Source organism: Patagioenas fasciata, chromosome 6 (assembly GCF_037038585.1).
Source record: "Patagioenas fasciata isolate bPatFas1 chromosome 6, bPatFas1.hap1, whole genome shotgun sequence".
Classification (NCBI taxonomy): Eukaryota; Metazoa; Chordata; class Aves; order Columbiformes; family Columbidae; genus Patagioenas; species Patagioenas fasciata.
Genome location: NC_092525.1, coordinates 34,431,988 through 34,459,347, shown reverse-complemented (window position 1 = coordinate 34,459,347; position 27,360 = coordinate 34,431,988). Strand labels below are relative to the sequence as shown.

Genomic DNA, 27,360 nt, shown 5'->3' with positions numbered 1-27,360 from the left:
CCCAGCACCAGTGAAGAAAGCCCCGGGGGAAACAAGCAGGAGCTTGGTACCACAGCTACCCAACCCACATCCCCAGTGGGACCTGACACAAATACCTGCCCGGTGCACTGAGGACTCACAGACTCAGGAGGTCTACAAAAGCGGGGGCAGGGGGAAGGATAAGAGGATAAGAAGCAACACAGACCTTCTCCTTCCATAACTAGTGAAATAAGGAAGACTTCATCAATTTCTCCATGCATGGTTTTATTATGAAATCAGATATTTATGGGTAATCATAGAAGTTTCTACAATAGAAAGTTTAATACTTTAAATTACTTGCAAAGATTCTGCACGCTCTTAAACTTAATTTAGCATCTCTATTATTCCTTGAGTTTTCTTACACCACATAATAAAAACATTGAAGTGTTTCTGTTTTTTTGTGTGCTGTAATTTACAGCTTCATGCACTGCAGTCTTCATTCTCACAAGAACACGCTATGTGTGCATCAACAGTGTCCTCTATATCCTCTGACTTCTGGTCGAACTTTGCCTGTTTGTCCGTCAGGCTGGTAGCTGAATCTGAAGGGGAACAAGGAATGAAAAGTAAATAGCATACTTCAGAAGTAGTTTTTTTATATCTATTTAATATCTAAGAATCTACAATATAACTGCCAAAAACATCCTCTGATATCACTGGACCTGTGTGCAGGAACCCCATCCACATCTGCCTATCTACTGCCTAAATCAGCTCAGTGAAACAGGATCACAGCCAAAGGCAGTGGTATATAAAATATACAAGGCGAGGATCCCCATTTCAGGGTGCTGCACATGGTCAGATGTGGTTGAATCCTCACAGGCTGCAATACACAGTTTTTCAGATGAATTATAATGTTGATTGTGCTGTGAGCTCAAAGCATCACGAAGGCTCAGTTTAGATTTTAAATTCATAGCAAAATTACAAGACAAAAACACCTCTCATGCTAAAGAAAGTTTTACATATTAATGAAAACAAGGAAAGATCTTCAGTCAACACCGCAGTAAGTCCATCCCTACCTGTGGATATGTTAGGTTATTGATACATTTCAAGTGGAATAACTAAGTCAAGGCACAATCTATTTAGACCTTTGTGCAGCTCCTATTCAGTAGGATTTCTTTTTACTTACCAGCTGGGAGACAGTGGAAACCCACAGTGACCGGAGCAGTCTGCGTGGCGGAGCATCCTTTCATGCAGCGCAGCACAGGCTCTGTGGAATAGCACTTGGACTCCACGCCTGCCAGCTGAACAGTCTTCTCAAGCTTCACAAATGAGCGTCGCAGTTTGCAGGCTGGAACAGAATCATTCATGGTGGTTTACATGCTCACATTCAAAATCCTCAGACCTGCCCAGGAGGACCATCTGCCAACACCGTCAATTTACAAAGAACATTCCTCTAAGAAAATTGTATTTTGAACATAAGCGGAACACAATCACTGATTGATAAGCTTTTCAAATTGGCTAATTAGATATGGAGCTATGGAAAGTTAATTTAAAATGCAACAGGATTATTTTAAGATTAACATGTAGAAACACTGTTTGATGTTATTTCTAATAAGCATTTTTCAAAGCAAACTGGCTTACTACACCATATAGCTGCAAAACCACATTCAAAAGGCTTCAATAGCCAGCAGTGGAAAGAAAAGGAGGATTTCTGACCAAATAAAAATAATCACTGAAGAATTACACTATTACCACTCCCATTCAGATACAATTGCTGCAGAGAGAGAGCAAAAGTCATTTCTGCCAGCCAGTAATATTGGTCTCATTTTGGACGCCCAGGACAAGCAGTTACAAGTGTGTGAGAAGTTAAATGGACCACAATTTATTCCTGACTATAAAGTTAATTCTCTAAAATTTTAGCCATTTCCACTATATGTTAAATGGAAACACAATATGTGGTCACAACCAACCATGGGAATATTATCGTGTACATGCATGGAGACTCCATATCCACCTAAAGCCAGTTTTGTGCCCAGCATTCTTTACAAAGACATAGAAAAACATTTGATGCACAGCTAAAGGTGTAGAAGGCATCTCCAAGGACTGAGGAAGTCCCTCCTACAAGGACAAGTCTTCTTTACAAATGCAACGTGCCTGTTCTCGCCACAGCACTGTGGTTGCATCATAACCTAGCTGAGAGCATCAAGCACACCATAAGATTCTTATCTATTGAAACACTTGAAATACAGCTTTTTTAATTTCAACCATGTAATTGAGTCCCTGGAACAGCTCGTGTGCTCAAATGCTTTGCTGGACGGGTTGCACTGGTTCAAAAATCAGGTGGTCGGCCAAGGCAAAGTAATTACTGATCCCCATATGATTTTTTGATGTACCAAATACTGGAAATTGACATCTGGAAAATATTGTTGCACTTAATTCAAAACATTCCATGTGAATGTATCCTTCTACATTTTTTTCTGATATTCTAAAACACTTCAAAACCTAAAGAAATATTTTGTTTCTGCTTAGTTATATAATTTCAACTGATTTGTGTATTTTGGTTTGTTTGTTTAGCTTGTGGTTTATTTCTTTCTAAAGTGACAAATAATTTTCACGCTTAATGTATAACTTAATGAATTCTTCTAAAATGCTTTTTTTTTTCCTCAAAATGTTTACAGATTAAAAATTTTCTGAACAAATTCTACATTTTCTAAACAACTGCATTAATATATTACATTCATTAGAGCTTGCATACCTCCTGTACAAGGCTTTTCTTCCAAAATCCAAGAATGCCCAAAGCTCACTGCATCTTTAGCTACATATCCATTGGGCATCCGATATTCCTGTTCACATTCTGCATCATATTTTCCACATATTCCACACATTTTTCCTGCCATCCATAAAGCAACTTGAATCTTAGAGAGAAAAAAAAAAAAAGAGTCAACATTATTTCAAGCTACAAAATTAATACCGATGGAGCAGATTTTTACTATGCAAGTCTCTTCCAGTATAAGCTAATGCACAAATATTTAAAATCTCTTTGCTAAGGATTCAAAAGGCTCTAAGTCTGATGCAGCGCCTTTGACTGTTACAGCCTTTAAAACCCCCTGTGCCCGTCTAGTGTGTTAAGCTATTAATAGTCTAGACTATTAATTTGCTGAAGCTTTTGCATGATGTTTTCATAGTATAGGTGATAGCTGCAATATGGTTTACCAATTTTTTACATTCCAATTTCACATTATTTTTAGTGCAGCCTTTAAAGCATTCATTCATCTTAAAAGAATGGCTGCATTTTTGCTGATCTGAAGAATTATACAGCTGTTAAGAACAGTGGTAAGGAGCTGAAAACTCATTTTTCTTGCAAATGCAGTGCTGCCTCAGTGTGTGCACACTCATGGACTCATTGCCCAACACACACCTGCAAGAATAAGGTATTTTTTGTCAGTGAAAGATCCTCACTTCTGCTCAGAAACAAAGAGCAGGACAGTACAACCCTGAAGTTTCATCTTCCCTTTTGTGGTTTTTTTTTTGGCCCTGCACACTTTGCTTTGCCACTGTATACTCTTGCACTCGCACATACAAGATTTAAGTGGATCGTATAGATGTTTCTCAACATCCAAGCTTATAAAGAGGAAGAATGATACCTTGAATGCGTATCCATCGAAGTACAACTTATCGATGCCATAGGCTGGGGCAACAAGTACAAGCCCTTGATCTTCACTGTGGATCTGCAGAGAAGCACCTAGAAGAAAACAACATAAAACAAATCAAGACAGATCCAACCTAACTTGTTTAAGAAAGACAAAAGCATCTGTCATGTTTCTAAAGTGTTCTTTTCGTTGAAATTTTTCAGTTGTTCTATTTAAGAAACAAAACATGCAGCAAACAATGTAGAAATGTGTATATATAGAAAAACAGGTGTTTGTAAAAAGTTGGAAAACAATTTTAATGATCACAGATTTATTTATTTTTCTCCGGGTTATTAACATATTCATATTGATTTCTAGAAATCGTTACAGAACTTTATATAGTGTCTGTATAGTTGTGCACCTATACAAGGCCCTGACTACTCTATGATGGAATAAGAAAATACAAAGAACACCGTAACTGTCAGTGAAGCCATTTCTAGCACAATTATGACTTCCCAAGTGTGTAACAACTAGGACAATGCTCAGCACTGGCAGATGCCAACCCAATTTCAGCAAGACTAAGCCTGATTTGTGTACTACAGCTCTGCAGTCAGGAAACACCTGCACTGTATATTGCCCCTGATTGCATAGCACAGAATGAAACAAGGTCCCACTATGTTCTTTCACAGAAACAACAACAACAAAGCAGCTAACACAAAACAACAACAAAAACCAAACCAAAACAAACAAAAAACCCACACCAAACTACTCCTGCTTTGAGAGAAGCAAGCAGGCTATTTCCCGGTTCACCATATTTATTCCTAGCAGATTTCAGAACGCTAGCCAGATAAATGCCAACAAATAAAATTAGGAAAAATGCTGGTATGCATGTGTGGTGAATTTTAAGAGCTCTACTTCAAAAAATTTTAATCAAGCAAGATTTATAGTACAACCAAAACACGTCTCAAATTAGGAAATCCAGTGGGAACTACAGTAATGTATGAAATGGGGAGATCTTCATGTTTGTTATATCTATCTTAGTTTGGCCACTTCAAGAGCTTCACACTCTAATCAGTCTTTCTAAATGTTCCGATGCAGGGGAGTATAATACATTTTCTTAAATATTAACCCTACAGCCAAAGGTAGAAATAGTTATTGAATACAAACTGGTAGAATCTCTTTAATAGATTTTTTAGTGTGTTTTCTTCTCCTAAAACCTACGTGAAAATGAAACAACAGACGCTGCATCACTTACCAGCAGATACGTATGAAATATTCTTTGTGGGGCTTTCGACCCCATCTACCAGCAGTTTCACCTGTCCACTCGCAGGACGCATATCGATTTCACTGTTAAGAAGAGGAACATTCACACCATGTTTATATCACATTCATACACATACAGTGACAAAGGCATTTTCCTGCTCACTAGATATTACTCATCACAGCATAAGATCATTTCAACTACTTAAATTACATCATAGGTATCCTTGTCACCTAAGATGCAGGATAACACCATCAGCATCGCAGTCAATGTGCATGGAAAAATAAACGAGGGAAATGCTGAACTCCCACAGGCTGCTAACCATCACAGTAAAGCTCAGACTTAAGCTCCTCTCATGTTAAATGTGGACGATGCAGTCTCTCACGCTCCCCGGAGTTACTTACTGACTGCCAAGCTTGATGTTGATTGCTTTCAGGTTCATTGCTTCTTCAGCATTCCTCATCATCACCAGGAACTTAAGGTCAGAGCTGCAATCCTGAGCCAAGATGTGGTAACAGTTTGCTGGCATTGTGTAGTTAAACTGAACTTCGTTAAAGGTTGTGATCTTGTTGTGGGAAACTGAGCAGCTAGCTGGTTAAATAAAATGCCAGTGAGTATTTGCTTTTCCAGAAAAAAAAAATCATTAAATCACATATTTTGCTTTTAGTGCTATATTATTTTAGCTTTATATTTTTTTCCACTATATTTTTGTATGGTTTACAGTGGCTTTTGACTACCAAGCACCCATATTTTCTAAAAAAAAAGCATGGAAAATGTACTCCTCTATCTAACAAAAAATAATGGCCAGAAAGCTTAAATGTTATCGATTCAGACAGATGGTATTTTGATCCACGAAATGATGATGATTTCTGTAGTATACACATACTATTCTCTCTCAGTTGAACCATCCTTGCTTTATTACAGCAAATTTCCTAATTAACTGGAGACAAATAATCCCAGAAAAATTCAGAAAGTACCCAAGTAATCTGTGAGATCGAGACTGTCATGCTTCTGAACCTGACTAGACCCTGACCTTTTAAATTCTCGAGCACTGCAGAGGGGCCTTCAGCAAAGACATTCCAGATGGGAGGCTGCAGCTCTGAAGCTGGTATCCTCGGACCTACAGGCAGTGACAGGGGAAGCCTCACGGCTTTTTCAGAGAGGATCACCTGAAAAGGAATTCAAAAGCACATTTAAAATATACTCGTGCCAGGTATTCACAACAAACAGCTGAGGTCAGCTTTTTCTCCTATTTGGAATTTCATTTCAATTTCTTCTGCTTTGGTCGGCAAAGACGTTATGGGAATACAGTTCATCTGACTCACTGTCCATGAGCTTTTTGCTCCTGCTTACAGTTTTCTCTCATGGTGTGGGTTATTATTCAGATATTGTTTGGGATATAATTAACTACTTTAGGGTAGATTTGGACTGGGTCTAAAAAAGAAATTTTTTACAATGAGGGTGGTGAAACCCTGGCCCAGGTTGCCCAGAGAGGTGGTAGATGCTCAATCCATGGAAACATTTAAGGCCAGGCTGGACAGGGCTCTGAGCAACCTGATCTAGTTGAAGATATCCCTGCTCATGGCAGGGGGGTTGGACTAAATGCCCTTTAAAGGTCCCTTCCAACCCAAACTACTCTCCTCCAAAGGTTGTTAGGTGAACACTTATGGAGCTACTACAGATGGAAATGCATGTGATGCTCACTGAATCTTTTTTTTCTCAGAATTGACCCACTGTAATTAAAATGCAACAGTCTCACTTTTCTACTAGGAAAAAATAAGAGAGTAAAAATAATATTTCATAATTACATCTGGAAGCTTGATAACAACATCACATGTCCTTGGAGAAGTTAGAGCCACGATCACCCTGACTTGTCGAGAAGGATTCTTGTCCATTTTTTCAGAGAACCCCAGCATAAACGCAGCCCCAGGGACAAATTTGTAAAACCTTCAAAAATTCAAATCAGAAAGATCTGGTGAAATAGAGAAGCAAAAAGCAGCACACATCCCAACCAGGCTGTCTCACTCCTGTGTGTAAGTAGCATACGCAGTCTTCAGGATCATGGGTTATGACCCCATGATCACAGTCTGCTTTACAAACCAAGTATTCAGTGAAAGGAAGGATCTATTCCTCAGTTTTCAGTAATTATGTCCAGTAGAAAGGATTACTACACAATAGATGGCTATGATCTCCCACTCAGCTTTTAAGTCTGAAGGCAGTGCTCAAATAGACCAGAGAATAAAATAATAGCTAGTACTTTAACCACTATAAGCTCATGAGCGGATGTTGATTTTTCCCAGGTGACCGATACCATGAACGAGTGTCACAAAAGACTAAAACCTCACCATTCTGCTACGGATTTGACACTTGAAGGAACTTTAGGCCACTCCAATTTCACTTGTGCAGCAGGGTGGCCAGCAAACCGCCCAGTTACCAGCTCAGTTGAAATCTTGTAGTCCTGGCAATTCCGGCCCCATTTCAGGTAAGCCTATAATGGAGAGAGAAATGGTTGAACTTAAAACGCACATGGTTTTCCTGTGATGCATACAGCTGTATATAACTGGTTTTGAGCCTTACCGCTGCCTTGTGAGCATTGAGGACTGAAGCATCAGCACAGAGCTTCCACTTGCTCGAATCTGTGAGGTTTGACACAAATACCTGTATCCGGGGCTTGACAGAGTCAATGTCAGCATATACCACAAGCTGGAGACCTCCTATCTTCTTATAATTATGAACACCATGAAGAAAAGCAGCTAATACTGGTGTTTGAACATCTCCCAAAAACTTGAGCTAAGAAGAAGGGGAAGAAATTATGCATATAATATAATAATAAAAGAGTTACCATTAACATTTTAGATGCAAGATCTGGATGAATAAATGAAAAATAAACAACTGGACTGCAAATATATACCAGCATATGTACTACACATATATACATGCCTATAAATTCTCACACATATGCCTTTAGTGGACATGTGCCTCTGCAGGCACAGATCGATTTTATCACTATTTCATATGAGTCAAAATTTGTAAATTTGTGCCATTTCCTGAGCCACAGCAGATACCATGGAAATATTCATATCATTAGGATATAGTAATGACCATATTATTTAGGCTTCATTGTTAATATCCATATATTTGCCTGTGAATGAATGGTCCAATTTGACTGACAACATCAGCTGTCAGTTGTACTTATCACTCATTCTCACCACAATAACATCCTCTAGCTAGTGTCCTCTTGTTTATTTGTCTGGTTGGTCTTTTGGCTTTTACCTCGCACTTCAGCTGTCAGGTGTGTGGGGCAGGCAGGTTTCATGTTTGCACAGAACCCTAGCATAAAATATAATCCAGGACATTGTCTTCTACCTCCTCCCTTGACAGCAGGGCCTTAAGCATGCTATGACCTGCAGTTCCATCATTAGACTTCATCACTTGCCCCAGAGAACAAGCAAGCATGCATCAAAATGAGTGGTGGCGAGGAGTCAAGGTGCTACATGTCACTTCTGGCAATTGCCTTCTGCTGAGGCTCTTCTTAGCTTTGGTCTTGACCACTGATGCCCTTGCACTGGCACTGTGGCACCTCAACTTCCCTCCTGGTTGCAGAGGTCACAAGATCAGTCTCTGAAGGCATCTGTTGGGTGGGATTCCCATGAGGGATCCTCACCACAGTTCAGAGGAAATTGTGTGTGGTAACCGTGGTGCGTGTCTCACTCTTGACTGATACCTGAGACTTGAGAGATTGGTGTTTCTCACTTCCATTATCCTAGCTATACAATTACTGCAAGTGTACAGTTACTCTGCCATTCTTCCAAGCTGTCAAAACCCCTTAAAAGTGATGCAACTAACCCGGGAAGCAGGTTGGGATGAGGCATGACTGGATTTGGCAGAAGAATCCGCACTGTTAAGTTGGTCAGCCGGGAGTTTTCTTTTTGGGAACTGCAAGAAAAAAACATACCATGCTCAAGAGGGTCACTTAAAAGCATGCTTGAAGACATTGCTCTGGGCAGTGCTACAAAACACTCTCTGCCATGGCACTTGGTGTTGGCAAACTTGGGTTCCAACCCTGGGCACCTCAATGTCTTGTCCTGCTTAGTACATGTGATCTAGCTCTGAAAAATCTTGTTTACCCAAACATATCCTGATCCTTCAGAAGACACAAACAAGGAACATGTCTAGATGAGAATTTGCTAGGTGGGGAAAAAAAAAAAAAAAAAATGGACCAAAGCAAGTCAAATTGAACCAGCCACTCAATCCGATACAAAAGACCAGAACTGATTCATGTTACTTTGGAAGGGCCTGATCAACTGAAGGACACATTGAATGGGTCAACTGAATGGACACACAGAGCTAAACTTTCTACTTTTTGAGGAACACTAAGATAAAGTACACTGCTCCGGGTTGGCTCATGGCCTAGTAAGAATCTTCTGCCAAAGTAAAGTACCATAAAATAAGATATCATTACATGTTTGTCAACATCAATATTCCTGTGTGTATCAACAGTGATTCCAACTCAAGAAACCAAGCGATCAAAGCAAAATGGCTTAAGCCCTTGATAGTAGAATCTTTGTTCCTCCAAAGTGTGCATCCCCAGTCCCTTGTACTGCTTTGGTAGAGCTTTGTATCTATTTTGTGGAGCCATGAATGGCATAATGTGCACAACACAACGGAGAACTCAGCTCCCTGTCTTTCCACATCTCAGAACAACCACAGCTCATTTGGTGTTCTAAATGTAACCAGTACCATAATTTTCCTCAGCAAAAACAAAAGTTGCCTTTAAGGTTTCTATGTGACTAATGACAGATTCCATACTTAATTTACTGAGGAAAGAAACACTCACCTCTTGTCTATGCGCTGATTTAAAGCGATACTGATAAATCTCATGATGTTCCTTTGAAAATGATAAAAAAAAAAGAAAAAAAAGATGAAAAGTCTCAGAAGAAAACAAATGTTGCAATTACATTGAAATCTGAGCACTGGGAATTAAGTAAGGATTTTACTAATTATCATTCATACATAGTTCTGTATGTTTAGTCTCAAGCACATAATGTAAGACTTCAAGTAGTTTATAAAAAGCATGAATGTTCTTACAGCAAAATTAAGAGGCATGCAACGTATATTCACAGAAAGTAGTAAATTGACAAGAAAAAATAAAGTTTCCCCGCTTATAATATAAGTTTCAACGAACTTGTGAAACTTTTGAGATTCTTTGAAGTAGACATCTGAGCCAATTATTGCAGGTGTGTTTGCAGAATAAATGTTGCAATTTTATGTTGCTAAAATTTGCTGTGTCAAACCATAATTTCCTGATTGATGATGCAAAGCCAGCTGCTATCAGGAATGTGATTCACAAACATCAACAGCATCAGTCAATTTACTGACAAAGTTACCCATATTTTGGAATAACTGCTGCTGCTGCTGCTGCTGCTGCTGTCCGCATGTCCTGAATGGTGTCCATGGCCATGGTGACTCGATGAGCTGCTGCTACTGCTGCCATTCAGATGCCTTGAGTGATGCCCATGGCTGTGGTGCCTCGATGAGCTGCTGCTACTGCTACTACTACTACTGCTGCTGCTGCTGCTACTACTGCTGCTGCTGCTACTCTTGCTGCTACTGCTGCTTTTGCTGCTGCTACTGCTGCTTTTGCTGCTGCTACTGCTGCTTTTGCTGCTGCTACTGCTGCTGCTTTTGCTGCTGCTGCTTTTGCTGCTGCTGCTTCTGCTGCTGCTGCTTCTGCTGCTGCTGCTTCTGCTGCTGCTGCTTCTGCTGCTACTGCTCTTGCTGCTTGCATCTTTGTTTCTTGCTTGCTTTACTTGATCATTCTCATCTTCATCCACTGTCTTTTTACGATGAGGAGAAGCAGCAGATGATGAGGAAGAGGAGGATGCAGCCGAGGAGGCAGAAGATGAACTGGAGGGTTTTTTTGCATCAGGGTCTCTCCCAAGCTCTGTTAGCACACTGTTTGCTTTCTTAGAAGGTTTCTTCTTCTGGTGTCGTGTTTTATTTGCAACCTGCAAAAACGGTTCAAAGAGAAGTGCAAGAGAGGAGATACGTCTGGTCCTGTATTTACAAAGTAAAAATTCTCTGGGTGTCATACGGGCTGCTCATATCAGCCTTTCAAGGAACAACAACTTCCCTGCCTCACTCACTGCAGAAGCTGCAGAACTTCCTTAGGTCCACCCAGCCCAGTTGAAATCCAGCCCAGCCCAGAAGACCAGCCCCAGCTGGAAGCTCTCTGTAGGATCAGTCCCCCCAGATGTAGCACAGGTTGACAGGCCTGGAACTGGCACCTTTCAAACTAGCCCCATCCTTGCTTTCCCATGACAGCTTTCTGCACTGAACTTCAAATTATTGGCTTCATTTTTGGGAAAATATTCCCCTCTCTCATGCTCAAAGTCTCTTACCTTGAACACATTTTCAATGCCTAGAATCTTTTTCAGTTTAGCTTGAATGTCCTCATGTAGAGGTGACTCATCCTCTTCCTCAGACTCTGAGTTTACCCCATGGATTATTTTAGAAGCTGCTCTGGATCCTGCCTGAATCTCCAGGAGAATTTTGTCAAGATCAGCATCTGGTTGAACTACACACCAATTGCACACATTAGAAGGTTATACTGCTTCAAATAACATGCGCAAAACAAAGAGGACAAGGCTTGTGCTCAATATCGTACCTGGCATCAAGACTACTTTAGCTTCATGCTCGCCAATTAACCTGTGCAAATATGTATTTTTTAAGAAACTGGCATCTCGTGACCTGCTGGAAAAGCAGAGCTGACAACCAAGATGATGAAGCTTGATGCAAATGTCTTGTTTATGAGTTTTTCTTTCTGGGCTGTGACGAAGATCCTCTTGAGGGCAAGAAGCCTGTTTTTTCTCCATGCTGTCAGCTCCCTGCTGCATTGGAGATGAGTATGTAAATACTACTTGGTGCATACCATAGGCAAGAGTAAAACTGCAGACGTGCATCACAGGGCGGGTAAACAATACTACATAAGAAGAAAATAATTGGTTACCATTGTGGAACCTTCACTGGAAGCTCTCTCCAATGGTTTGAAAGGTTCTTGTACAATATTTGATGAAGCATCTTCTGGGAGAATTGGGGTCCTCTTTTCAACACCTAGTTCTCCTATATTTCTTGATACAGCAAAAGCTTTATGTCTGTTGAGATATGTGCAAAGAACAGCAAATTATTCTGAATCGTTATATTTGTATTAAATGAAATACATCCCTGTCAGTATCCTGTGACAGCACAAAGATACATTGTTTGAACATAGGGATTGTATATGCAACTATAGGTATAAATATCGTTAAAGACAAATAAGACCAGTTAAAGACAAACATCAGTTCCTTGTATCACAGGAAGCTTTCAAAATCTGGATAAATTTTTAAAAAATTCCAAAAAATGAAAGGCATTCATTTAAAAATAAAAACTAAAACCTCTAAAAGGCAATAAAATAATAAGCAAATAAAAATGAAAAACAGAAAATAATAAACAAATTAAAATAAAAAATTAAACTCCTAAATAATTTAGGTATCTATCTTCTGACTTCTAACTCCCCTACTTCTGTTCCTTGCTCTTTATCCCAAAGGTTCTGCTACACACTGAAAAGTCACCCTGTCTATCTAGAAACCTCTGTAAGGAGGTCAGTGAATAGTGAACTTTGTGAGGTTTCAGCAACAGGAATCGTTCTGAAATAATGCTACCGTACCTTCCAACCACTATCTCTGTTTCTTCGTGGCACGGATTTGTTTCAATCTTAACATTTTTCAGTTTCATGTCTATCTTGGCATCAAACTTCACTGGCACTCTTGTCTGGACCTTGCCTTGAATTTCAACAGCATGTTGAAAGTATTCGGTGTTGACACCCATTGTTGCAACCGTGTGCACATATAAGCTGAAACAGAGTGAAGCAGTCGATGTAAGGAAGGTTTTCTTTCTTAACATGTGGTTCTGCCTTTTTGTAAGAAACCTCCATCATATGTAAAGCCTTAGAAACCTGCCATACCTTGGGTTTATGTCAGACCGAATCTGTATGGTGGATTCAAGCAACTGGGAAGGTTTGAAATCTCCAGTTAAGGGTGGGGTCACCTTTCCATCAACTGCACGTCAGAAAAAATGTTAAAAAAAGGTAAAAGTGAAAGAAAGGATTTGAATTTAAGCAAGACACAGTTTTCAAGAAGAGGTAATATTTTTGTTAATACAAGAAATATGGCTGGGAATCAAGACAGATTTTGGGGTATGTGAGATCATACTACTACTACTATACTACTACTTGTTAAGTAGTATAACATCAAAATTTCAGAATGCGTGGAGCCAGAAGACAGAGTGAATGATGGGCAATGAGGTTAAACAAGCCCTGCTCTTCAGTCCTTCCTCACATCCAGTGCGAACACTTTTCTTGTACTGCAAACCGCAAACTGGACATTGTACTCCAGATGCAGCCTCAGATGTGCTAATTATGGGGGACAATAATTTCCATGTTAGCTCTGCTCTCGCTGTTGCAGCCAGAGATGCAGTTGGCCGTCACCACCACAAGAGCACACTAGTGATTCACAATACCAGCTTGTCCACCCGCCCCCCTGGCCCTTTCCTGCACAGCCTATACACTTGCATGGGTTACTCCATCCCACATGAAGGACAGGTGGGTATTCAAAGATGCTATTAAAACAAACAAAAAAACAAGAGCAGTGAAGAGTGGACACATACGAGACATGTAAACAGATCACAAGTACATGTATTTCACCATTCATTCCTTATGTGGTATAAGAAAAAGGAAGGGTAAGACAATGTTTCCTAAATTATAAGTTTGCTGCACAACAAAGAGTATGATCACTGATTTAACTTCTTAGTAAGTATTCATACTTGAGTATTTGTTCTGTTAAAAGAGAATTCTCTGTCTCTTTTCACAAATCCTCTTTCTTTTCCTGCCTTCTCTAATGTTACTTGTGGTTCTCTTTTGATTGCCTTCTGTTTTCTTCTCTGTTTGAATCACCACTGGATCCTGCTTAGCTCGTGTGTGCGTCTCTCAGGAGCCACCCATTCTGCCTATGTCTGTAGTCAGCTCCCCACCCAGCTCGTTTCTTCTGAGCTAGAATGCCAGGACCTTTCTCTCTCTGGTTTCCAAGATTCTCATCTCAGCTCGTCTGTCTTCAATCCATTCAAAGATGAGGCAGAAATCAGCTGTGTCCAGCTTTTCTTCAAACATATTCGCTACCTCCCCTCCACTACAAAAACGCGTTCTTTTTCTAACTTTCTGTTTTCCCACTTCTTCCTCGCCTGTCCCTCTCATCCCCTGCTCAGACCATATACAGCTGATCATGTACATCCCAACTCACCACTGACCGCTGCCCGTGCCAGAGCAGTGGTGTATGACCCGTACTCCAGTGGCAGACCAGTGCAGGTAGGAACGATGTACCTCATCTCTCCCATCCACACTGGCTGCGTCCATTGTCCTGCAATGCCATTGCGGATTTGGCTGGCAATTTTCTTTAGCGCTGTGTTCCTGTCAGCAGGTTCCAGCACAGTCTGCAGTAAAACAGACATCAAGAGTTTAGAATATAAAAGTACAATGGTGTCAAATCTTGCAAAGAAAAGTAGGGATCCCTGGTACCTTCATAACCTGCTGCAGGACTTCCTTGTTGACACTGAGGTAGCCAAGCTCTTGGCCAAATAGTTTCAAGTAGGCTGATATCAAGGGGGTTTCTGTTGGCAGCTCCTTCCATCCCAGCAGCTGCAGAACAGATAAAAAAACAAGCAAAGTTCCTTAATGTATCAGTTTTAAAATGGTAATTCAGCAAAGTGATCAAATCCATCACTGACCAAGCTGCAACTTTCCATTGCTATTTGTATGTCTTTGCTGCTTTGTAAATAGCACAGTGTCATTAATTAGACTTGCTGCCTGTCACTGAGACGCCCATGAACAGCCTCCTGTCCACTGTTGTGTATTCCGATGCAATAACATTCACTCAGAGGGTTTGGGCCATTATGGCCACTAAACCCAGTTTGAAAGCACAGCAACAAATTGATTTTTCTCTTGAAGACAAAGGTATATTCTTGTAAACTGAGTGAGGTGGATGAAGGGAAGGAGGAACAAGGCTGCCAGGCATGAGACACACACTGTGCTGCAAAGTCCTCCTGCCCCCTCTCCTCCCTTGCTCCGGTGTGGGGAGAACACAGAGGAGAGCAAGAATTCACAGAAACTGTCCCAACCATCGCAGGCGTGATGTCCCCTGCAGACCCACAGCAGATGTCTCTCTCACAGAAATGCTCAAGGTGACCACTAGGCAGGTAGTTTGCCTTCTGAGACAGCTTAACTAGTACAAAAAACTTTACTAAATACCCCTTCCTATAACCCACACACTGCATTATCAAAAATACCTACAGCTTTTCCAATCTCCTTTATCTTTTTGTATGCGGGATATTCAGCAAACGGGATATTTTTTTTCACGATGACATCTGTGAGGCCTTCCACGCGAACACCAACCTACCAAAACAGCATGAGACGGAGCAGTCTGAAACATACTTACAGAGAGGAAACTTAAGAGTCAATTTTAATTTTAATTTGCTTTATTATTGATATAGGCAAATATTTACCTCCACTAAATCAGCCACTGACCCTGCAGAATATGCCATCAGCTTGGAAATGATTGCTGATGGGAACATTGTTCCCGGGCTGTTCATAACAAAGACATCTCCAGCAGCACCAACTTTGTAGTTATCTATAGCAGAAGTAAACAAAAGACATGTATTTTCTAACTGTTCTACTTATCATTCAATATCATATTTCTGTAGCTTTTTCCTTTACCAACTCTTAAGATATGTCATTATATAAATTTTAACTGTTTAGGCCCAAATTAATAAGTGACTAGTCATGCACTTTTAAATATGTGACTGTAACATTTAATTCAATTTCTTATTGAAACACAGAATGCCATAGTTCTCCAAAGGGCTTAATGTCTCTTGAGAATGGATTTCTGAAGGGAAAGTTTCCCAGTAGCTGAAATGCTTTTACTCACCAAAGTAACCACCGATATGCATGACCTTGCTATACCGATAGCTCAGCCTGTCCAGTTTGGGGGCCAGCAGCTTAAGGGCAATATTGCAAGCTGAAGATCTAAACAAAACGAAAAAGGTAATAATATCCAGAAATAAGCTGCACCCCATGAGAATATAAACAGGATTCAGTTTGTTGGCACATGCAGTACTCACTAATAAGAATGTAACAGAACTTAATTACAGAAGATTCATACCTGTCTCTACTTACATGTTGTACATGGATGGCAAGCTGCTCTTTGACAAAGCCTTCATGTGGGAGTACACAAAACTGGCCACTTGCAAACTGCTCTCCTTCATTGCCACATTAGCTATGGTTGTTATTAAAGGAAGGGCAGGCCTTGTCTCAAAGATAACAGCACAAGCCATCATTCGCACTTCGGGGGGAAGTGACTGGTCTGCAAGGATCTGGATGAGGTAGCCCTGCACCTGCAGAGACAAACCATGTCTGGAATTGCTAATAATTGAGACACTTTTGCAGACGTAACCCACACGTAACCCGCAAGAAAGATGGGAGAGAGTGTCATTATCCCCAGATAAAGGTTTCCTGATCTTTTTTACTCCATGGTTCCACATCGTTTTACTAAGACAACTGAAGGAGCCATGGAGAGACAGCCCCATGGTGAAGGGCTGGCACTGAATGTGAATTAAATGTCCATGTATCAATGTATTGGGTAAACCCCACACAATCAAAAAGATATCAGCACAGCTTTTTGCATTACTGACATTCAAAGATTGGTGAATAACTTAGAAAGAGACAACTGGAGATAATAAGACCACTTTCAAAAAGGGAGCTTCAGCAGCTCACCAAAGACAGTCTGAGTGGGTGCTGTCTCACATAGGTCCTATATCTAAACCACCCAAAAGGTAGGACTCTTGCCTATGCTCACCATGCCAGCAACCTCAGTGGGAGCTGACTCATCCAACTTGAAGACAAGGGTCTAAAAGAGGCAACGTCAACATTTTGCCTAGGAGGTCAATAGAAAGTACCTCTCTCTCTCCTCTTTACTATCAGGGCAGGTTAAATTATACGTCTGACTTTTAGGTGGCTAAATTTCCACTATTTATAACTAGCACAGGACTTGATTGGTGGTGACGGATGACTAAAGAAACACTGCTGATATTGTTCTGGAAGCTTCCTAATGACTAACAAATATTACAGCTTAGCAGAAAAGTTAACTGGATCATAAAACTGTGTTGTGTTGTCCTTAAAAATAATTGTTTTTTAAAAAACATGCTGAATCCACAGACATGATACTATCAAATGTATTACCCTTTACAGTATATATTCTTTAGTTCAGTAAATAAAGAAATCTGGCAGATCATACTTACTGTTTTGGGGTCCTTCCAAGCTATTTTTCTCAAGGCCATTATGGCATCAATCTGAATGTGGATGGGGATATCAGAAGCACTGGATGAAGATATGGGAAGGAACTTCAGGATGCGCTTGATGCTGGCTGGCTCTCCCATGTTGCCAATGCACTTCAGAGCTAATTTCATTTTGTCTTCACGGCCCCTGCTGACCGCTTCATCTGCCAGGTCATGGACGGGCTATAGGCAAAGCACAATTCAGTCTTTTCTTCCTAATGTATAGATTGTATACAGTGGTCCCCTTACCCACTGAAAAGCCTATTGCAATAAACCAACTGGTTTTAATAAAATTATTCAGTAATGGCTTCTCTCAAGATTTTACCTTACAATGTGCAATTTGTGTTTTCAATGATGAAGCAAATATCTACATTAGTAAAATGATTCATTACCTGTTCTGAAAGAGACCTATGTAGTGTGTATTTTAAGTCAAATTGCCGTTTTTTTACTGCATCTTAAAACAACTAAGATAATGTGATGAACATTACTAGGGTATTAATAACCTGAGAAAAAGCTGCCCACCTGAAGAGCTTCTTTAGGACAAGCTGAGGTCTGAGAACAGTATCTATTGACCACAGAACTGTATCCCAAGCAGGCAACTTGCTGAAGCATGGGATTTTTCTGAATCCGAGAACTAGTCATTAAATCCTGGGGAGGGGAAAAAAGGTGTTGGGGGGAGAAAGAAAGGTATTTAATACAGTGTTTGACATAGCTTTCAGAGCAGGAAAATCACCAGCACTTATCTGAGGGGAGCAGTTTCACAATTATTATTGTTCATATCCAAACAAATTAAATCAGCTCATAGATGTTTTATTTGCAAGATTCACTTAGGAGCTGGATTCTCCACTAGTTTCAATATGAATAAGCATATGTATAAATTTACATAGCACCATTTTGATTTTCCTCAACTAAGCATAACACTGAAAATCTAAAAATTGTGGCTTATCTATACATGGAAAATCCTTAAAACAATGTTTAACTCAATTACGTTAATGCTGTATTCTCACATCATATCCTTTCTTCCTATTTGAGAAGGACATTGACTAGAGATGGGAAAAATTGTGTTCAGAATAAACAATTCATTATAGCGTCAAAATATTTGGTGCTCGCTCTATTAATTTCATGCGTAGCACTTCCCAGTTTAAAGGAATAGTTTGCAATTAAAAGAGGTATTCAAATGCCATAACACACAAACCACAATTTGTTTCAGAAATAAGAAACTGAAGTGGACAAAGTTTCATCTGTAGAAGGTATGATGTAATCCCAGCAAAGTAAAATGGGATTTAGTCTCAGAAGCTGTTGTGGGAGAATGGCTTTTACACCCGTACACCAAAATGGAGACAGAGGACTCTGTCTCCTTTCACATATGTAGTGCCAAAAGAAATTAATTGTTCAACATCTGCACAAAATTGCAAAAGAGGAGAATCCACTCTCTCGTATACTTTACAATCAAAGATTGTCATCAGTTATTCCTTTTGTTATCAGATAGGAAAGATTTACACGGATTTACTCACTGCTGCTATTGGAACCGTTTGTTCGTCAGCCTTCATTAAATGGAGTGTGAAAGAAACACTTAGAAGAGTCTGAAGGTAGTTAAGGTCATCATTGCGGATTCTGCTCTTAATGAATTTGAGTGCTTCCGCTGTGCCTGTCGCAGAAACTGCACTCAGCAACCATCGCCTGCAAGCAGAAAGAAAATATCCTTAATTTTAGCTCTCAGTGTGGAAATGGAAAAGATTCTTATAAGTTGGTATAACGAAATACCTGTAGCGGGGTTTATCTGAACATTGTCTCCAGAGGGACTCAAGAATATCAGCATTTGCTATCCGGCAGAGCTGGACAAGCTCCAAGAATCTGTGTGGAACATCATCATGGAAATCTTGTTGGTTATTCTGGACTATGTGTTGCAGCGTTTCTACTATCTGTTACAAAACACAAGAGAGAGAGAGAGGGAGAGGGCATGCATGATTAAATCCTTTGGAATTTATAATCATTACTCTTCCAATATTTTTTTAATTAGGAAATCCATTTAAAGACCTAAAAATACTATACCCGTTGCTCAGGGTTTTTTGTCTTGATCAGCTGCAGTGGCATCTGTGGCAAGACTGATGGGAACTGGTAACGAAGGCTTCCGTAGCTCTGCATGGGAATGTCCGGGCTGCTGGCCCGTTCGCTTTTCACTTCCAGCAAGGTAAGTTGTTGCCTATCGAGAGACAAGTGTCCCGGGAGGAACGAATTAGTTCTCTTCCTCCATCTGCCTTGGCTGTTTGTTGGTGACAGTGTCAGTTTTGCTTTTCAATAATTTTGCTTATCACAGTAAAATCTTACAGTTTGCTAATGGGTAAAGACTTCTAATTGGAACAAAATAGTATTAGAGTTATCTACAACAAAGTGGTTTCTGAGGAGCTAAACTGCTGTCTTTTGAATGAGAGCCAGTGGTAGAGTAATCAATGATCTAATTTCTGTGTGCACCATGTTCCTCCTGACATGATCGATTAGCTTTTTCTCAGGACAGAGTAGTAAAGTTACATTCTTATGCTATAAGTGAGCAAAAGAGCTTTTCTCTTTTTCTTCCTTGTAATTGCAGTGCCAAGTTCACCAGGATACAAATAAAGAATAGTTCACTGTGTTTTTAGGAGTGAGGAAACCCCAAGTATGAGTACTCGCAGCTTTACCCATCTGCTGTGGAGCTCAATTCCACTTCAGCTGGGGATGAAAGGGACTGCCAGAATCTATAATTATTCTCACTTTGTGAAGAAAGCCCATGTCTCACCTACCTTGCTTCCATGACAGCAACACCGGTAGGTTCACTGAGTGGTGAGATCTGATAGATCTGCTGCGAGGTCACTTCTGTGATCAGGGTACCACTGTCTGACTGCTTCAGTTTGTAGGAGAAAGCTGCTGTCCCTTTTATGAGCCTGGCCTTCTGGAGAAGGACAGAGACACCCAAAGAGTGAATAGGAACAGAAGGGCCACGCTTGTAACTACAAGGTCTTTTCACACCTCACATACCATCACATCAGCAGGACAAGGATAGATGTAAGCCATTCCAACACTCTGCATCACCTTTTCCTGGCAATTGTTTTGGTCTACGGTTTTGGTGACGGAGACTCGGCTGTTCTTCTTGTCCTCCTGGATGATGTACCTCGTATGGCAAACACCTCCAATTCCAGCCTGTGCGCATCAACAAAGACAATGAGAATTCCCAATTATATCAGGATTTCAGTATGTGAGGATAAGTTCTATCGAACAAAGACTCTGAAGGAGCAGTGGGAGTGTAAGGACCTACTGAACAGTCTTAATTGTGGTTTATATTTAATATGAATGTTAATATTAATGTTAATATCACACACAATTGATCACATTGAACTAACAAATAGACATGTGGGCAATATTCAGTCAGGGGACTGAGTTTAAAATGAAAAAGTAATCATTTGATTAATATCAACAATGGACAAATAAAATGGATCGAGTAGCTGTATCAGGGATGCCATGTAACAAATACATTCATAGCTAATGATTCTTTTTCTTCAAAGAAATGCATGTTAAGTCTTAAGGACAGATGTCTGAAAGATAAAATTCATTCAACATACATGCATAGATTTTCTTTTATGTGAATTAATTTTTTTTATTATGAACATTTGAAAGTAGATGCAAATTAACAGAAACTTGAAGGAAAAGCACTTAAACAGAACACATCCTTTCAGTAAAATAGTTTTAGAATGGAAAAAACAAACCTCCTGCAATTCATACACGTTCTGTGATTTTTTAATGGTTATCTGCATCATGTTCAGTATTCCTCTCACTATGTTAATACACATATTGGGACAGTCTTCTGGGCCATAAATGTTTCCAATTCTTCCAGTATTGTATTCAAACTTGAAGGGCCGGGTGAAACATGAAGAAACAATCTGGCTGATTTTGGAAGATCGAGTGAATGGGTCCCTGGGCCAGATGCCATTGTATTCCTCGAACTGGGGGGAGCGGATCTGAGAGGAAATTGAGAAGAGATACTTACGTGAATAAAATTACTTTGGTACTAAATATGCAATCTGGTTGGAAGAAATCAACATAATCACTAGTTCAATATGTTTTCCTTCCAAATATAGGTTTAGCAATTTATACAACAGTTTATTCTTTAGTCTCTCACTTATGCTATTGTAAAACCAGTATAAATCCTGTGGGCTCAGCAGTGTTATTTTATCTTACAGAAGCAGTTAACGTATTGCTATTATCTCCCAGGGACATTTTAAACATTTCACTTGCCCTAAATCTATAGGGAGAAAAGCTGATTTAAAAAATAATGAAACATTTCAAATAAAATTCTCCCTATTGTTTCAGCCTTAAAATAAATATTCTGCTTTAGGTGAAATCTAATATTTAAAAAGTTCTTATCATTCTAAATGTCAAAAAATACAGTTTTAGAAAGTTTCCCCTTCCTTTTTTTTTTTTTTTACTAAACCAATTGCCACATCTGATTCATATTTGTGAATTGCTTATATCTGTCGTCTTTTTTTTTTTTCATATTGAACAATGTATATACAAACATTTTTTCCCCTGAGATTGAAGCACAATGTGAATCAGAAGCATTTTCAGTAACTTGGGCAAAGTTACTGCCAATTTAGGTGTCTCAGAGCACAGCCTGGTGCACAGCGTATAAGAATTTTGGGATATTTTCTACAGCGCAAAATGCAACCCCCAGCCCTTAATTTTGACACCTCGCCCTCATTAAAGAAAGACCTACAGCTCAACTATAACCAGTTAGACCTGTGTCGCTGAAACAGTGCCCAAAAAAGAAGCTTTGATTTGTAACTAAATTAAACAGACAAATAAAAGTATTTATCTGAAACATATTTATTTCAGACAAGTCATGTCTTGTCTCTATAGATGTCGGCAGAGACATGATCTTTTATCACGTTATCCAAACAGTAAACATTATTATGTGCGCCTTTTGATGTCTTTCATTTTTAATCTTTTTTTTTACCACTTTTCACTTTTTATCTTTAGCTTTTATCACTTTCTAATTCTATGTATATTAATTGCTTACATGGCAGTGAGTTTACATACCGAAGTCCTGACTTCCCACAGAAGTTGGAAATGTGTATTGAGGCTAAAACCAAATCTTAAACCCAAAGCAGGCTTGAGTTAGAAATAACCATTTTCTAACAGAACCCCTGATTTTGACACCTCTATTTCTGACACAAAGTCTTGAGGAGCACCTGCTACAAATTATTTCCACAACAAACACCAATAAGTGATTGGATGCCGAATCACTTCTCACTTCTGGAAATTTAACTTGCAAGTCGTTCTCTAACATCTTCAGTGCTAAGTCTCCATTGTCATTCCCTGCAACTTTCCTAAACCACAGGTTAGCCAGACGCAATTAGACTGTGACTTATAGCTCCCTGTTACCTGGTGCATTTGGAAGCAGACAGTACCTTGAGCAGGTAAGCGTTCTCTGACAGCCCACTGATCTCTAGTCTACAGCTCAAGCGTACACCAGCTTTGCCTAGATTTTTTTCTTGAAGCCCATTCAAGACCCAGCCTTCATAGCTGTACAAGTGGCTCCTTCTGCTGCTGAACCCAGGGTCTGTGGGGAGTAAGAGTCATTTTCACAATACTCGCAAACATGTTCTAATAAATAGAAATCACAACACAGTCATCAAAAGAAGGTTAGAGAAGGAAATTTACTTACCAATGTCAGACTTTTGGCTACCTGCAAAAAGAGATGGAGAGCCAGGTGAGTAACACTCAGTCTAGATCCAGCTGATGCCACTGAACTTAGAGAAATTTTGGGAAAGAGAAATGAAGAAGGGAGGAGCAGGCTTACCTACAAGGGAGAGCGCTAGTGCGAGGATGATTCCCCTCATAGTGAAGGTGAATGGGGCTCTGCCAGACATGGTGAGACTTTTATGGAAGAAAGCTCAGGAACACGTGGCTGTGTTTTGCTGAATTCTCAAGTTTTTTATCAGTTTATGTAAACACTTCCCTTTTTGCAATCATACTTTTTCTTCAGATGGAAAAATGGATATCAAGTCATACTTTGGCATCCCACTGATTTTCTCATACAAGCTGTTTTCTGGATTGTTTAGAAGTTTCTACTTACCCTAGTAAAACAATTTTACTAGGGAGTTTACAACAAATTTACGATAAACACATTACTTAATTTCCTCGATTGTGTCATGGTGGACTGCTGGTATTTGGCCCTGCCACAGATGAGGTTGATTTTGCCAGGTTATGCCGACCTGGTATCTGACCTGAACTGTTATCTAACTGATAGCGGCCCAATTAACAAAGTGGAGTCAGTGTCATACACGTTAGCGGTGTTTTCTTTCTCTTCCCTCAACATTGGATTTTGGCCACCCTTGTAGACAGGAGATGAGGACAGTTAAACCCTTGCTATTCTTATAGGCATATGTGCATCAAAGCACATTCAACATTCTACAGAAAATCCATATATATTTGGAATACATATATTTATTTAAATAAATTAGAGACTCGTTGTGTCCTTTCAGTTCTGGTCACACTGACCAGGAGTATTTTTTAAATGAACAAAGATTTCATAAGCAATCTGTAAATATTTTATCTTCCAAGGTAAATGGCAGCTAAACATGAACAATTAAAAGCCACAGAGGCTTTTAGCAGAGAAGCAGGTGGAATGGGAGTGCAGGTCAGCTAGAACTTTTGCATTTTGCTAAGGATCCAAATACAAAATGCAGCCAAGTACCTGAAGTGATGTAGGCTGGCAGCCAGCTCCATCATTGATCTATGCTGACAGCCCAGGAACACATTCACACAGGTGCCCTGTTCTAGAAATATCAGGGGCATGGAGGCAAGTGGAGATGCACAAAACACTGTTGCCCTTTTTGAGCATGTTAATAGTTTGATAATCACCAAAAGAGAGGAGTGAGATCTGGTCAAGCCTCCTCAAGAGCTACACAGTCTTCCAAAACGAGGTGGGTGGCAGCTGTATCAACAAAAAAAAAAAAGCCAAGAAAAATGCATAGGGGCTTCTGAGTTGAAGGGGTAACTACAGGTGATGCAATAAACTGGGGGCTTTAAGTCACACAGAAGTATGAACCCAATTCTAACCCAACATCTACATATACCGGTTATTCAGACACTTTATTTCTGTTCCCACAATACCTATCACAATAAGATTAACCACAGGAGCGTGATTCACAGCAAACACTATTTTAGAAAATAAATATTCATTTGTGTTATTTCAACCATTTCTATAGTCTCCCACTACCCACTGCTCCTCCTGGGTTGTCAGGCTCACAAGCTGATATTTTCAAACAGATTCCATCTGTGCTGTAATTGTACCTGGGGTTGTGCAAGCTCTATTTTGGGAACTGCCAGCCAGCTAATGCAAGAGACTACATTTTGGGGGGGACATTGGCACGATATGTCTCCTTTTTCATTATTATCAATTTATTATGTTCAAGGGAAAAAACAAGTTTCATGACTCAGGTGACAAACTTTTCACTATGATGTTGGCAAGCTCTTCTGTACAATTGTAATTAATTTTTTACTGTAGAACACTTCTTTAGAACAAACTTACCTGTTGTGCATTCCAGTTACCCGTATGTCTTCTACAACTCAACTTGAATGCAGGAACATAAGTATTGTGTGTGAAAACTACAACACAATGTACACCATTGGATACCAGTTATGGTGCAACACTGCTGGGCATAGCGAACATTACAGGTCAGATGTATTGTCTGAAAGCAGGAAATAAATCTAACAATTTGAACATTTCTTTTGAGAACAGTTTTTTATTCAACTTGATCAGCCTTTCATATATTGACATCTGCTTCTCTTGCAAAGTAGATGGGGTGAAATGGAAGAAAGTAAAAGCAAGATGTCTTACATGACTTCACACACAAAAGCTTTGGGCTTTTCTACAAATAAATTTTTTTAAAAAAGACAAGCACGAGTAGTACCCAAGCTAATTCAACATTCACAGAACTGCCATTGCCCTATAAATGCTTCTATTTTCCTTTCATGAATGATATCAATTTAAGGAGGTTATCTTTGCAATTTATTAGTTATCCTGGCCTGGTTGAAGCATACATAGAATAATCTCTGAGAAAAAGCCAGGATATGGTCTTTGTTGTTGTTGGGTGGGAATGTTTTTGTCCTGCTGTAACTAAAATAGAGCAAGTCTACACAGTTTGTTTTACAACAGGTATATTTTACCATCCTCAACCACTGGGGATGAAAGGGAGAAAAATTAATAGCTGTAATCTAATCCTGGAAATTAAGCTCTCATACCTAATCAGACTCATATTTATGGTGAAATTACTGTCTCATCATGTAGACTGAAAAAAAAAAAAAACCACCAATGCATATTATAAAGATTTTGTAAAATAAAACATCTAGTTTAAGAGAATCACTCATCTTTTCAATATCATGCATAGGCAGCTAACAATAACTGCACGCTAATCAGTCACCGGCAGTCGGTACCTCTTGTTCCTTCTTAAGCAGGGCACATACTACAATATCTCAAATCATAGTTCAGGTTGGAAGGGACCTTCAAAGGTAATCTAGTCCAGCCCCCTGCAATGAGCAAGGATCTTCACCCAGATGAGGTTGCTCAGAGCCCCATCCAGCCTGGCCTGGGATGTCTCCAGGGATGGGGCATCCACCACCCCTCTGGGCAACCTGGGCTTGTGTTTCACCACCTTCATTGTAAAAAATTTCTTTCTCATGTCTAACCTGAATCTCCTCTCCTTTAGTGTAAAACCATTACCACTTGTCCCATTGTAACAAACCCTGCTAAAAATATGGTGACGCACCTATATGACATTCCTGCAAGCAGGCTCCCCTTTATTCTTCAGTCTAAGTAAGATCCTGAATTTGTTTCCAACACGGTGAAGTATTACAATGTTATCATATCACCAGCCAGACCATCTGTAGTATTCACATCATTATTAGCAAGAGTTTCAGATTTAAAAGCTTCCTGATCACTGCATATAGTACAATCAGAAACCTCAAAGCATGTTTTCTCTCTTTACAAGGTCAGAACTGAATCTATACCTCACACTTTTAGACCAGGTCTAGGAGGTCAGCTCCGGACTTGACTGCATACACACTGCTAGCACAGTTGCTTCTTCCATGGAGGCATTCAAACAAATTTCCACTTCTATAAGATGGGTTACAGAATGTTAAAGCAAAAAGTTACTAAAATTTTATTAATTGCTCACTAATCAATAGACAAAAGATTAGATAGGTAAATTATTTTGTTCTTCAAAGACATTGTTATCCTAGAAATTACTGTCATGAAGGAAAACTCCTTAATATAAAAAAATCCAACTGAGTGAGTGCATTTCAGTGTCCCCAGACAGCAGCAGGGAGCAGACTGAGCTACTTCAGAAGAGCAGCAGCCCCTAGTGGCACCCTGACACTGCCTCCACCAGACCCACCACCTGGATAATGACCAGCTTCAAAACAAGAATCCTACATGGGAAGTACTGTTCTCCCACTTCATTGTCAACATACAAAAAAAATTTCAATGCGTAAAGTGAAAAGTTTAATATGTGTATTTATTCTTCCATAACTGAAATTCAGGCAAGAGCTGTCCCACATGTAGTGGTGAATGTGTAAGTCAAACAGTAACTACACACTGCTAAACCCTTTCAGTAGCTGGCATGACTATGATCGCCTATTTGGTGACTTGGAAATGAAGAAATAAATAAAGAAATATGACATTATTTGTATTGTCTTTCCAATCTCACTGCCTACGCAGCAGAGCTCACCAAGAAAATTATATACACTTCTGTTTCCTTAAGGGTGCTGTGTAAGAACCATACTACAAGTATCCTCTGCAGTTTGAACTGGCTCCTGCTTCATCTCAAGCTGCAACTCAGTGTACTGAACTAACCACCAGAAACTGCAGTTATCTGTCTTAGTTTCTTGGAGAATTCCAGTTTCTTCTCTTTCCTATGTTATAAACAGAACAGATTTCCCCAAAGGCTATATACCAAAGCAAATTCTGGAGGCAGCCAAAAGGAAAAGTTAACAGAACACAAAACCAGCATCAGATTTGTTGACTTAGTTTACAGCTCCACAACCATGATGGCTTAAAAGTTTAGT

At 39.7% G+C, this 27,360-nt stretch overlaps 1 protein-coding gene across 1 annotated transcript; it reads right to left on the bottom strand.

The window, feature by feature from the left end:
- Positions 1 to 263: 263 nt before the first annotated feature.
- LOC136103801 (vitellogenin-2-like) lies at positions 264 to 23,132 on the bottom strand. Its single transcript, XM_065842229.2, has 35 exons — positions 23,093 to 23,132; positions 22,958 to 22,978; positions 22,701 to 22,852; positions 21,000 to 21,251; positions 20,275 to 20,436; positions 20,040 to 20,188; positions 19,315 to 19,465; positions 19,027 to 19,184; positions 18,777 to 18,942; positions 17,785 to 17,910; positions 17,227 to 17,445; positions 16,106 to 16,323; positions 15,858 to 15,955; positions 15,436 to 15,560; positions 15,224 to 15,325; positions 14,453 to 14,572; positions 14,178 to 14,367; positions 12,848 to 12,941; positions 12,551 to 12,736; positions 11,855 to 11,999; positions 11,513 to 11,735; positions 11,247 to 11,422; positions 10,233 to 10,853; positions 9,683 to 9,733; positions 8,692 to 8,781; positions 7,423 to 7,635; positions 7,191 to 7,333; positions 6,654 to 6,792; positions 5,879 to 6,014; positions 5,250 to 5,436; positions 4,840 to 4,931; positions 3,600 to 3,697; positions 2,711 to 2,870; positions 1,142 to 1,303; positions 264 to 557 (listed from the first exon to the last, which is right to left on the bottom strand). The coding sequence occupies exons 1-35, from the start codon at positions 23,130 to 23,132 to the stop codon at positions 439 to 441; spliced, it is 5,484 nt and encodes a 1,827-aa protein (XP_065698301.2). The 3' UTR covers positions 264 to 438.
- Between the last annotated feature and the right edge of the window lie 4,228 nt (positions 23,133 to 27,360).

Excerpts from the sequence above, each read along its gene's own strand:
- LOC136103801 (XM_065842229.2), bottom strand. The coding sequence starts at position 23,132 with ATGAGGGGAATCATCCTCGCACTAGCGCTCTCCCTTGTAG. Across the intron at positions 14,368-14,452 it reads TCCTGCAGCAGGTTATGAAG|ACTGTGCTGGAACCTGCTGA; the intron begins GTACCAGGGATC and ends GTTTTACTGCAG. Across the intron at positions 12,737-12,847 it reads CGGTCTGACATAAACCCAAG|CTTATATGTGCACACGGTTG; the intron begins GTATGGCAGGTT and ends ACTCTGTTTCAG.